This window comes from Sebastes umbrosus, chromosome 22 (genome assembly GCF_015220745.1).
Source record: "Sebastes umbrosus isolate fSebUmb1 chromosome 22, fSebUmb1.pri, whole genome shotgun sequence".
Classification (NCBI taxonomy): Eukaryota; Metazoa; Chordata; class Actinopteri; order Perciformes; family Sebastidae; genus Sebastes; species Sebastes umbrosus.
This window is the reverse complement of record NC_051290.1, coordinates 12,732,178-12,745,347: the sequence shown is the minus strand read 5'-3', so window position 1 is coordinate 12,745,347 and position 13,170 is coordinate 12,732,178. Positions and strand designations below refer to the sequence as shown.

Genomic DNA, 13,170 nt, shown 5'->3' with positions numbered 1-13,170 from the left:
AAGGGTGAAGCAAGTAAAATAGTCTGTGGGACAGATGTGAAGCTCTGGTAAGCTCTGAACTAAAATGATTAACTTCTCCTCCATATGTTAACCGTAGACTGATATTTTCAGAAGAAAGAAAAATATATCTGCCGGCTGTGATTGGTTGTTCCTCATCACATGACAAAAGTTGAACATTTTTTATCTCAGGGAGCAGCCGTCACACCCTGAAAAATAGTCACTTGGGAACACTTGCGTATCACAACGGCGTTGCTCCCGCATCACGGTACATGTCCACAACCTCCGTCCTTTCCACACTTCCCATTCATTGTCTATGTAAGCAGCTGTGCAAAGCATTCTAGCAATGTGGCGGCGCTATTCGAGAGACTGGGCGTCACGTTGGCCGCTCCTCATTTGCATAAAGTTGACACGGGCGTCCAACGCGACTCGCCGCCACTGGAAACTCCCGAGAAACTTTTAAATTAACAGTTGTCGATCTAAAATAAAGACAGATTCCGCAACTGCGTGGCTTATTTCTCGCATAAAAGAAACACATTTCGGAGAACTATTTTCATGATAAAAGTTTCCAAACGAGCCGCCATGGTTGGTTCCGGTTTGATTCCTGCGTTGCTCCTGCGTTTGCGCATGCGCGTCTATATTGACAACAATGGATTTGAGCGCGCAAAAAACACAGTATGTGAACGGTCAACCTATCATCGATTCTGACTGGTTAATATAAGGAGTAAAACTTTATTTGACTTATTTATATTGATTCTTAAAGCATCCTATTCATTTGATTAGCCAACAACAGGCATTTTCACAGATATTTTATTAATACATGTGTTCCCGATTGATTTTCCACAGAACCACTAACTCTCCTACCAGCTCTCGGCTATTTGGCATGACATTACTCTCCACCAACCACACATCAGGAACACACACCCCTCAGAGCTCCAAACCACAAACACACACAGTAACTATGGCACCCATTAGCTCACCCTCTACACGCCTCCATCGATCCGTTCCTCACCTTATAGCCCGCTCCTTTGCTCCTGCTACAGGCTGTACACCTTTAACACTTCCTTGGGACGCACACACATTGAGGCTCTTTGTTCTTATCTTTATCTTCACTTTACTCACACACACACACACACACACACACAGACACCTCTTGCAGTCTTGCCCTGATCCTTGCCCACCCTCCTTTTATCTTGTCCTCTTCTATCTTTCACCCTTCATTTGGCTCTACCTTTTTCTCTTTGTTTCTTTTACCCTCTGGTCCAGTCTGTCCTCTCGTCCCCTGGCCTCTCCCATCTCTTTTCACACTCTTCAATCAGTCATGATTAAAGGTAGTTTTGCTCCATTTAAATTCACTCAGACATTTTGGGAAATATGCTTAATCGCTCTCCTGTCGAGAGTTAGATGACAAGATTGATGCCACTCTCACATCTGTACAGTAAATATATAATTAATTTGGCACAAAGACTGGAAAAGAGGGGAAACAGCTAACAAAATCTGCCTACCAGCACCTCATAAAGGAACATTGTGTCACATTTTAAGGAGATCTATTAGCAGAAATGTAATATAATATTCATAACTATGTTTTCATTAGTGTATAATCACCCGAAACTAAGAATCATTAATGTTTCTGTTAGCTTAGATTGAGCCCTTCGTATCTACATAGGGAGCAGGTCCTCTTCACAGAGAGAGACTTTCACGTTTTTACATTACCTGAAGATCTCAGATAGCAGTAACGAGAGCCGCAGAGCACAAAACCATGGTGCCGCCATCTGACTTCCGTTGCTCCTAAAGTGGTGTTATGGTATTGATGGCCTCTGAACGAGGCGAATGGCGTTACCATGGTTTTGCATTCGGCGGCTTTCGTTACCGCAGTCTTGGAAAGGGAGGAGTGAGCGGAGGGGTACTCAGGTGGTTTTAATCTGCAACCACACCACTAGATGCCGCCGAATGCTACACACTGTACCTTTAAGAACACTAATTAACACGTTATATCTCATTTATTTAATACGTATTAACACTGAAGTGTAAAAACGACACATTGTTATGGGGAGTTATATGCCAGGTGCAGTAATTTCAAAGAATCTAACTCTCGGCAAGAAAGCCAACACGTGTATTTCCCAAAACATAACACTCTTCCTTTAGCATACTGCAGATGTTGACAACTCTAGTAACACTTATTTGTGTGAGGAAGGTACTCAAATCAGTGGGGAAGTTATAATCTAGGACACAATGAATCATCATGGCTGAAAATCATACTGTTTACATTCTATCTGCATGGCATCAATGTCTCCCTTGTAACTACTCTCCCTGATGTAATCTTGCCTAGTTAAATAGGAGTTAGTAATATGTCGCTCCATGCAGGTCGTGAGCGTCTGTCGGGGATCCTCGGGGTGAGCGCTGAGCAAGCCAGCCGATTCCAGGACAGCTTCCTGCAGACCTACAGAGAAGTCCAGGCCTTCGTCCAGAGAACCATTCAGCAGTGCCACAAGCAAGGTCTGTGTCCATTCAAATTCACATTGTGCCTCCCATATGAAGCATTACCTCAAGGTTATCTTGAATGCTACTAAAGGGAAAGACATTGGAGAGGTCACATACTGTATAAGAACCGTTTCCCAGAATTAGTGTCAGAGTCACCGTTAAGATGAGGGAAATTAGGGGTTAATGTTAAGGATTACAAACGTCAGCAAAATGTGTGCGTGCATGTCCGGGTTAGGGCCTGCACTTTTGACATGCAGTTTTAATTTCTTAGGCGTACACACATACACCCACGGTCTGTATGGATTTGTGTGTGTGTTCGGTTGAGGAAGAAGAAGATGTGCTTGCACTGGCAGGAATGAGACAAACTGCCACGGGTCAATACTTGAGGGGGACGAGGACGGGTGGGGTGTGGGGTGGGACGGGGCTGACGGTTCAGACGGGACACTCTATTTATATATTGGACTGAATTGCCAACACAGCACACCTGAGACTTAAACGTGCTCATGCAAAATAGTGTAAAGTCTGCACTTTAACCCCCGTTGCACGCGGTACGCGAGGCCGGCGCCGACAGGAAGAGGGATGAGGTCAGCCTGCGCCAAAACAGATCCTCCGACTATCAACACTGAGGCCTGTGTTCGGGTTAAGACCTCTGGCTTGGTATCCGATCCCATCTTAACTTTATCCAATGTGCTGTATCTGCTTTTCCCAGCCTAATGAACACACTTAAAGAGTCAACAGTTTACGTATAAACCAATTACACCCCAATCAAATTAGTCTCCGTGTAGTCTCTCTGAGATCTGTGAGAAAGAGCCAATTGTGTCAGAGCTAAGAAATGCCAGAGCTGCTTCTTTCTCATACTCTTTCTGCATTGAATAGTGGCTCCTCAGTCATTTTATCTTGTATAACGAGTGTTGCAAAATAACCTTGTTTTGTAGTAAACATGCTGAATTAGGTCAGCCGTGATGTCGTACACTTTCGTCACAAACACTGACCCCTCACACAGAGAGGTGCTCCATCACCCATAGCAACCTATCACCGCTGACACACCCCGCTCACCGCTCATCGCTTCCCCTTTCTCCAGTGTCAGCTTCCTAATCGAAGCGGCGTCACGGACCCATTCTTCCAAAATGCCGCGCACCGTGATCGGCGTGGAAGTGATGTTGCGCCACACAGTCGGCTTTGATTCAGCTCATCACCATGGTGATCCTCCCATCGGAGACGGTGCCGGGATTTATCTACCCCGCTCGTCCCACACTGTCTTTGTCTCGCTGTCCTTCAGTCTGTCTCTTTGTTTTCTTTTCAGTCTCTCCTCTCTTTCTTTCCATGTTCTTCCTTTTACTGTCACTGTTTTCATACCTCTCTTTTCCTTTCGTCTCTTTCCTCATTCCACAGCAGACATTTACAGCGGCTGATCGATAAAATAGTCCTCTGTAAGCTGTGCTGTGCTGGGAGGAGACATACAGTATGACACCAAGGCTGTTTTAGCTGTACTGTGACTCAGGGAGCAGAGCTTAATACGTGCCTGGGCTCCTCGTCCACTCTGCACCTCCCAGAGTTTGTAGTTGATTGGTATCTGATACAGCGATATTTGTTCAGAGCTGCTGGATGCTGGCAGGCTGAGCAGGGATGGGGTGAACAGTGCCGGCTCAGCGGCTGTCATATTTGTTGAAAATGCATTGGAAAGGGCAACGTGAAGGTGAGGTCAGTATCACAGTGTGGGTGTAACAGCAGAGAGAGAAGAAAAGAGGAAAAAGGGCTGTGGATGTAAGGGAAGAAGAGTAGAAATGGAACAACCCAGAAGGAATGCGACAAAGATGAGGACTAAAACAAGAATATTTTTATTGTATAAACTACAATAAATGATGTCATAGACATAGCTGCCACAGCCACACTTCTCTGAATGGTCCACACTCTCTGTCCTTGATATTAAAATGAGATAAAGCCGCCACTTCTGGGTAAGCCTGTCCCGTTGTTCTTCATATCATGCGCATTTCATCGACGCTCTTGGGATGAATGCTCTACCCTCACTTGTAAAGACTGCCTGAGAGCGAGATTTTCTTTTTTTTTTTCTTTAAACAACAGGGGGAATCACAGAGATAAAAAAGCAGCCAAGTCTTCTGAAGGCCACAGCAGACACGGGGAAGCATGGATGTGCAAACACCCTGCCGTGCAAACACTCAGACATCCCGGCTGTCAAATCGTCCACGCACGTATGCATGCAGATATTTCAACTGCAGACTCTTGCACAAAGCGGAGCTTGCTTGTCTTTAATAAAAAAGGGATTTTCAGTTTAGCTGTTGCTTCAGCCTCTTTTATGCTCTGTCATGGATAACGGTCCGGCAGCAACGCTGAGCTATGCAGACAGCTTATACTCTGAAGACTACACACAACCCGGATGAGGAGAAAAGTCAACTCCTGTTCTCTGAAATGTTACTTTACCAACATTTTCACATTTTTAAGGTGGGGGCAGATGTATTTGCCAGGGATTACTCCTAATTCTTCATAATGGGTGCTGAAGATTTAAATCCTTCTTATTAGTCTTACTTCAGACTTTCCAGTACGCTAGACGATATCACCAAAATCCACATGACAATACCAATTAAAATGTTTTTCCACTGTCAACATATATTACAATATGGCTCATGTAGACAAACTAGAAAATAGAAAATATAGAAAATAACCAAATTGATGTTCAATGTAGTGAACTGTGTTCTGTTCTTTTACATTACATCAGACCAAACTCAAAGGCCTTAAAGCCCCTTGGTTTTTGGGTTTTTTTTTAACTTTTTTTGTTTTAGTTTTTATGAACATGGAACAGGAGAGGACTGGGACATTACAGTATAATCAATACAAATCAAACATTGAAGAAATAAGTAAATAAAAAGAGAGGCACAGGCACAGCTCAAAATGCACATAAAAGAGTTCAGGCTCAGGAAAAATGATTAAGAGTCTAGATGACTATAACTATCCCATTTCGCAAATCCCGAGTCGAAGAGTGAAAGTCATTTTCTCCATTGATAGAGTTGATTATGTTGGTAAGAAGGGCAATGGAGGTAGGGTTCCTCTGGAGTCAGTATTTAGTAATAGTTTTCTTAAAAGCAGCCATAATAATCTTCAAAAAGCATGTGTCGCTTTTACTGAGACCTTTAGGAACATTTCCCAGATATAAAAAGGTAAAAGATAAATCAGAATTCAGGATCAGATTTGATTGACAGTGGTTAGATAACACACCAACTACTCACATTTTGATTTAAACATTGATAAATCCCAATTGGTGCATGGGTTGAAAATAGGGCCGCACAATTAATCCAAATTTTATCGAAATCTCAATATGGCCTTCCGCAATTTTCAAATTGCAGTATTTGTTAAAATCACAATATTTTTTAAATGTGTGTCAAAATACCATTTTAAATTAAATATTGTAGTGCTGCAGAGATGTTCTGGACTACACATCATATTCTACAGACTTAAGAAAACATCTTTGTTTGGTAAAAATCCCCGCAAAAATTACATCATTATATTTTAATATGTTTTTCAATGAAAATGAGAATAACGATGTAAAAATGATCGTTCCCTCTAATATCGCAAATCATGACGCAACTGCAATATCAGTCAAAATAATCGCAATTAGATATTTTTTCATAATCATGCAGCCTTAGATGAAAAGGTTGTCAGGGCCTTTGATAGCTCACTTTGTTAGTTTTTAGATATAAAGAAATACATACAATCCTCTTTTAATATATATATATATAGTGCTATATTTGACTTATATCATACCATCTTACCTTACATCTTATTGTCATTTTAGCTTATTTTATCTTTATATGACCCGTTCTCTCGTCCAATACATGTCATTGTACGGTTGGCCCTGTGTTAACGTACCTATGGCTAATAAAGTTGAATTAAGTAAAACTAGAACAATCTCCTGAGTACAACACCACCGAAAGTTTATACATAAATGATGCTATTGATTTGTTTCCCTGTCCTAGTTTCTAGTGCTGCTGCTCATCATATGTACTACCACTTTCTCCACACAGACAGCCTGAACTTGAAAAGCACTGGCGCTCACACCCGTGTGTCACTGACTTAAAAAGCAGCCAAATGGGTTTTTGAAAAACACACACATTCCGGTGTGATTCACATACCTGTCCTCTCCTGTTGGACAACAACACTGTAGACTTCACATCCCTGTCACTGGGCCCCAGAACAAAGGTCACATTCCTGGTGAAAAAAGGTCACACGCATGTGTCATGGGTCAGGTCACAGTGAGTGGAAGGTTTTTGTGTTTGTTACTATCTGTTATGCGCTCATTTCCTATGCATTTATGCTTGTGTGTGTGTGATTGTATGTGTGTGTTCTGGGAAGAGGGTCATTCAGGTTTCATGCCCTGGTTGGCTTTCCTCATAGTAAGGGATACTAGAGGGATTTAGCTGTAAAGCCCGCTCCATTGTCCAGCTGGTGGAATGTACTGGTCCACTGTGTGTGTGTGTGTGAGTGAGTGTGTGTGTGTGTGTGTTGCATACCTGCATTTGATAATGTGTGTGTGAGTGAGTGTGTGTGCATCACGTCACTACACATTCTTGTGTTACCTTCCAATGTGTGTTTGTGTGACTGTACTGGGAATGTGAGGGTGTTTCTCTTTGCTTTTCTATGTGAATCATGTGGATACCACGGTGTGTGTGAGTGTGTGTGTGAGTGTGAGTGTGTGTTTGTGTGTGTGTGTGTGTGTACTTGTTTCATTGTAAACCTGCTGTTACCATAATCACCTATAATGCTGTATCAACAGATTACTTTTAATGAAACTATTCTCTTCAAATGACACTGCAGCTTTAGTTCTGCTCGGCGTGTTGTTGTGGACGACTTACTTGACTTGGAAGGAGTGAGATGGTTCAGAAAGACTAGCAGTAAAAGTAGTGCAACACAGAGTTATGGGTCAAAACTTGATTCAGTCTTGAGACAGTTTGTTCTACTTGTCTTAAAGTTGTTTTGGTCCTGAAGGTTTTTGGACTTTGGATGAGCATCCTCCTTTTGTATGCTTTAAAAGGGGAGATATTTCTGCCAAATGCAACATCTACACAAGCAAGGTTCAAACATAATTTCAGTATAAAGTTGACCATTTCACAGTTGTAAGTGTAAACATTCCAAATGTGTCCCACTTAATTTCCTGTTGCAGTATATGGTTGCGTCAGAAATTCCATACTAACATGCTATTTAGTACGGAAGCCCTGAAAGACAAGCGAGAGAAAAAAAATTCTTGTGATCCATTTTCTAAATCTGATCTAAATTGTTTTCTTTCCTATGTTTATGACTTAAGGAAAGGTGAAGGTTTTTCTAATTTACTTTTTTTTCATCTGTGAAACAGGTCAAAGAATAAAAAGTTATGCCAGGTGAAAAAACATTTTAGCCAGGATTATTCTTTTGTTCTGTGAAAACCAGTGAAAAAAAATAAGTTCAGGCTCTTTTTTGCTTTTTTTCCCATCTGTGTACAACAACAATTTAAATCAGACTTAGAAAATGTATCACCAGAATTGTATTTTCTCGCTTGCCTTTCAGGGCCTCTGTAATTTAGCACGCTAAAACAGTATGTGAGATTTTTTTAGTATGTCCAAAACCTTAGTATGAAACCAATAGGACGTGACTTGCATACTATTTCTGTTGAATTATCACAGTATGCAACACTTGACACTACGGTAAATAAATAAATATCCCACAATGCAATGCGGTAGTGACAACAATGTTCATAACAGACGTTATTGGACAGCTCTGCAACGTCAATAACGCTTCAATTTAAGTGTAAGTATAAGATTCCACTTTGCTATCGGCGTAATATAGTTTGTAGATTAGTTCAGACTTTATGATTCTTATAAATCATCGTTTGGTCACATGAGGTTGGCACTGGTTACCATGGTTACGCAATCTCCAACCGGCAAGGAGGCTCTCAGGAAGTGACGGCGTAGAAATTACTGCTCAGTGCGTCCGAAAAGATACATACTCCTGTTTATTATTCACACACAAGTATGTTGAACAATATTACATGTAATGGGTATGTAGTGCATATTATGCGATTTCAGACGCAGCCTACATTATATCATCACATTTCAATTTACAGTATGCTCACTACTTCAGAGTAAACTGGCGATTTAATTCTGGTCGCAGTGAATCTTGAGGGAGTAGCAAAGCTGCTACACTGAATGGGTATAAATATTATAAATACTAACTCCAGCTTGGCTGCGTGAGAGGACCAGCCCTCAAGGACATATTTGCTCAAACTAGACTGAAGGCATGATCGCACACAATGCAGAAATTGTGCTCAGAATGATGAATTATTAAATCATAGATTTCTTGTCTTCTGTTTAGGTTATGTGCTCTCCATCATGGGTCGTCGACGGACCCTCCCCAACATCAACTCCCCCGACTGGGGCATCCGCATGCAGGCTGAGAGGCAGGCAGTCAACTTTGTGGTCCAAGGTAGGATGAGTGACAGGGCTGTGCAATAGTGTAGTGTAGTAGCAGGGCTTGTTTGCGGGTCTGTATCCTTCTTAGTTTACTTCTGATGATCAGGAAGTGGTTTAGAGTTGTTAGAAATTAGCTTTTTGTGGATAAAGTCAATCATTATAACTCCATTTAACATCTTTAATATCTTACCTTACACCTCATTTAACCTCTGCCTGACCTGCAGGCCTCTTGCTGGTTAAATCCATTCATCCTTTTGACTATAACAGATGTGTGTGTAATTTTGTTTATATCTATGTGTGCAGGTTCTGCTGCTGATCTCTGTAAAATGGCCATGATCAGAATCTTCAACCTGGTCTCCTCCTCCAGCTCGCTCTCTGCCAGGTACAACCACTAAACATGCCGCTACTACTGACTGAATATACATCATATCACGAGCCATTGCTCCCGGTCATACCCGACTTTGTATCCTTCGCTACAGCAACAAATTAAACACTGGCTCTTCACACTGTCGTCCCCTCTGAATCTACACGGGGCAAAACACGGCCGAGTGCTACATTAATGAAGAAGAACTGACTGAGTCTATCATGCCAAAACACATAAACAACATTCGCTGTTTTACCAGCCAACTAAATTTGTAGAGTTGAGTTTTCTCAAATGATTGCTGCTGTTACACGCCAAACATTCAGCTAGAGTAAACACACTTGATGCCAAGAGCCAAAATATACCAGAGTTAACCGGGTGCAGGATGCAAATACGGGGAGGACTTAGTTGAAGTCCTCATGGTAGCATGTTGATGAACATTATTAGTAGTAGTTGAAGTAATAGTCTAGCAGTAGTTGATGTGTTTATGTATTTCTAAATGTGTTTGTAACTGTAGGCTGGTAGCGCAGCTCCACGATGAGCTCCTGTACGAAGTGGAGGACTCCCAGGTGGAGCAGTTTGCAGGTGAATTTACAACTTCCAATATCAATTATTTCACTTGTATCAGAGACACTAATGTGCTGTACCTTTAACGCCAAGTAGCTTTACAGTGAAGAGTTCTGGATATCAAATAGTAAATTTGTTTTTGATATTAAAGCGTGTTATGCTAAATTCATGTGACCATATTACAGTTAAAAGAGAACTCCGTTGATTTAGTTGTTTTTGTCAAACGATCAAAATCAATACAGCAGAACCAGAGATATCCTCTTTTTTTTCATTCCACACGTTCTTCTTGGCTGTCAAAACCTGTGCCTACATTACCCACAATGCAATGGCTGTGGTTGTGCGTTCCATTTACCTCGGAAGTCGGAGCTGGGAGTGACATCACACCCGAGTTGACCGTGTTCCAGTACAATAAAAGTCGCAAAACTTAAAGCTTCAGTAGGCAACAATTTTTTGCAGATGCTATTAGGAGCACCGGAGGACACAGAGGCACATGATTTTTTTCAGATTACCTATCTCACTACTGTCAGGATATAGTGACCGTTTTATAAAAATAACTTTTTTTAAATCATATTTGCTCCATTTCTATCCACTGATGCTTTAATGGGGTTAGCTCCAGCCATTGTTAGCAATACCAGTTGATAACCACTTGATACGCCGGTATTTTGTGATAGAAGTTGGACAGTACTGTGTGTACAACCTATTTAATGAGACACAAATAAGACATGCTATAAACTGTATACTACTACAGCTGTTTTACTGTTGATGCACGAAGCAGCCCTCTTGGGTTTTGAGGTCGGGGTTGGTGAGGGTCGTCCGACTTTCTGTGTTGGAAAATCGACATCGGGGGAGCGTTCCAGTTGAAATCTCCGACTTGGAACTTGGAAATTCCGACTTCCCAGTTCAAATGGAACGCACCGTAACACCTGTGTCTGCACGTTGTTTTGTGTGCAGGTCTGGTGAGGAGCACCATGGAGTCCCTTCAGCACATAGACCAGCTAGGAGTCTATCTTAAGGTGAGTCAGCATAACCTGAAATCATTCAGCGGTATAATAGTGTCTTGATCAACCTTTGTTCAGTCGTGGATGCTCTTGTTGCCATGGGACCCAGGCTAATGGAGATGTACACAATAACAACCGTATAGAACCACACAGAGACATGGTCCAGTAGGCACATGACCTATTTGTCATCTTTGCTTTTACATGCAAATGTTGTGGTTGAAACACACACACTTCTTAAATACAGTGCATGATATTATCGTTCGGCATGTTAGGTGGGTGTAAATCAATGTAGGTCACTATGAATGACGTCTACACATGTATGCTGACACACTGACACCTTTCCCTTTTCTTATGTGTGTGTGTTCACCAGGTCCCCCTGAAGGTGGCGGTCTCCAGTGGCAAGTCTTGGGGATCCATGTCTGAGCTTAATATCCCTCCAATGTCTCCTTCTCTTTGAGTCCCCCTCCACCCCCCTCTTCTACCACCACGCCTGTATTTAATATACTTTTCTTGCTCTGCTCCCTCCCCCTTGGTGTGTTCTCATATTTCTGCCTCCTCTCAGTTTCTCGTTCCCTCTCATAGCCTCTCTGTTTTCTAGCTCTCCCGCTCTCTCTTCACTTGTCCTGCATCCACATTGCTATGGAAACCAGGCAGCTGCAGCTCCTTTCCAGCTTCTTGCTTTCACTCCATCCGTATCCGGGGGCAACGGCAGGAGCCAGAGACAGGATCGCTCTCTCTTCCATCCTGCAAAAAAAAAAAAAAAAAAAATTCCTTGTCCTCCTCCTCTCCTCCTCCGTTTTCACACTCTCTTGTTAAGACTGTTTTCTCTGCCTTGTTGCCAAGGTGAGGAGCGCTTGATATTTATTGGTTCATAAAAGTGGTTGTTAGTATGAGTTTTAAAAAAAGGTGTTGAGCTAATGTATACCTGCAATATGGTGTACTGTTTATTCTACAGAAAACGTCCTTGTATCTATTGTTTTTATGCTTTGTTTGTGCTGAATAAATCATCTGTAGGAGGTTCCCACTTGATAAACCCAATGACCCTTCTCACCCAGTTATATATCTCCACATGCAGCTTCTGTTCTTTGTACACTAGGCTCTAATCCTTAATTAATTCTTCCAGCTAATTTGCACGTCGCATTTTAAAGCATTTTTAGAGCTGATACCCTGATTAACAGAAGCGTAGATGATCTTAATTGTCAATGAATGATTTAAGAGAGAAAAGAGCAACGGAGAGTTTAGAAATAGTCAGGTGTATTTAGCTAGTATTTATGATATTTTCAGGGACGCTTTCTCTAATAAGCTTCACCTTTTTTTGTCGGTAGCATTCAGCTGATTCAAAGCAGATGATCTAATTTTGCTCAGCCGTGTGCATCCAGCGCCTCCCTCTCTCCGGCTCATCTTTTATCCGCTCCCTTGGCTCTAGCCCACTCTCCCCTTTGTCTTGTTCGTGCCTCTGTCACACACACACACACACACACACATTCCACGAACGCTCGTACACAAGCATACACACACTTAAGAAACACACACGCAGCCACCATGAATGCACTCGCACACAGTCGCCGGCTTCCAGGCACACTGACCGAGTTTCCTTGTCTCTGGCAGCCACAGCGACACTCTTTTGGCCCCTTTTATACCGTCCTCCAATTAAGACCCTTAAAGCCGACAAAACGGGTCCAGGCAGTACCATGCACCTTGTGACATTTTTAACAAAGCCTAACCCCCATTACCTATTTAAAACGTCACCTCGTGTCGGCCGCTAATTATAGGAGTTGGTGGCGTAAAAGGTGGCATGTGGGATACCCAGCGAATCCGCCGTCTTGTCACGTATTTACATTCCTGTAGTTTGCTTTCTTTTTCAGCGGAGCAGCCCTTCACTTTGCCTGTTGAACCCGCTGACAGGAGTGCGTGCCGATTTGTGAGAGGAGCTTTTCTCACCGGGTCAGTATGAGCAGTTCAGAGCCAGAGCAGTGGACAGTGTTATGGAAATCTGCCCCTCTATTCTCTCATTGTTCGGTGGTTTAAGGGTGCGCGGCCTGCCCCCCTTTGAGAGGGGAGCGTGAGACCGGTATGTGCAAATCCTGGAGGGCACTTTTGGAGTAGGGGTGCTCAAAGTAGGTATGGAGGTAAAACAAAAACTAATAAAACTCCTGTTTCGTGGTATTCTATCTACAGAATACTAGCTGCACTTTTGCTCCACCTTCAGTTGGATCACTTTTGGTTCTTACAGCGGTTAAAATGATCTGGCAGCAGGTCATATGACTAAATAATTATCACACGTTATCTATCTTCTACTTAACTAAATAAA

At 42.3% G+C, this 13,170-nt stretch overlaps 1 protein-coding gene across 9 annotated transcripts in view; it reads left to right on the top strand.

Annotated features, from left to right (window-relative positions):
• The window catches only part of poln (polymerase (DNA directed) nu), a 94,858-nt gene extending 82,961 nt beyond the window's left edge, over positions 1-11,897 (top strand). For 8 of the 9 annotated variants that reach the window (XM_037757832.1, XM_037757835.1, XM_037757833.1 and 5 more), the window contains 6 exons: positions 2,362-2,493; positions 8,836-8,946; positions 9,237-9,315; positions 9,812-9,879; positions 10,813-10,874; positions 11,230-11,897. In XM_037757832.1, coding sequence (XP_037613760.1) covers positions 2,362-2,493; positions 8,836-8,946; positions 9,237-9,315; positions 9,812-9,879; positions 10,813-10,874; positions 11,230-11,316 — 539 coding nt within the window. In that variant the 3' untranslated portion in view covers positions 11,317-11,897. Of the gene's footprint in view, positions 1-2,361; positions 2,494-4,560; positions 4,792-8,835; positions 8,947-9,236; positions 9,316-9,811; positions 9,880-10,812; positions 10,875-11,229 lie in introns of those variants that run through there. The other variant, XM_037757837.1, reaches the window with a different exon arrangement.
• The last annotated feature ends 1,273 nt before the right edge of the window (positions 11,898-13,170 follow it).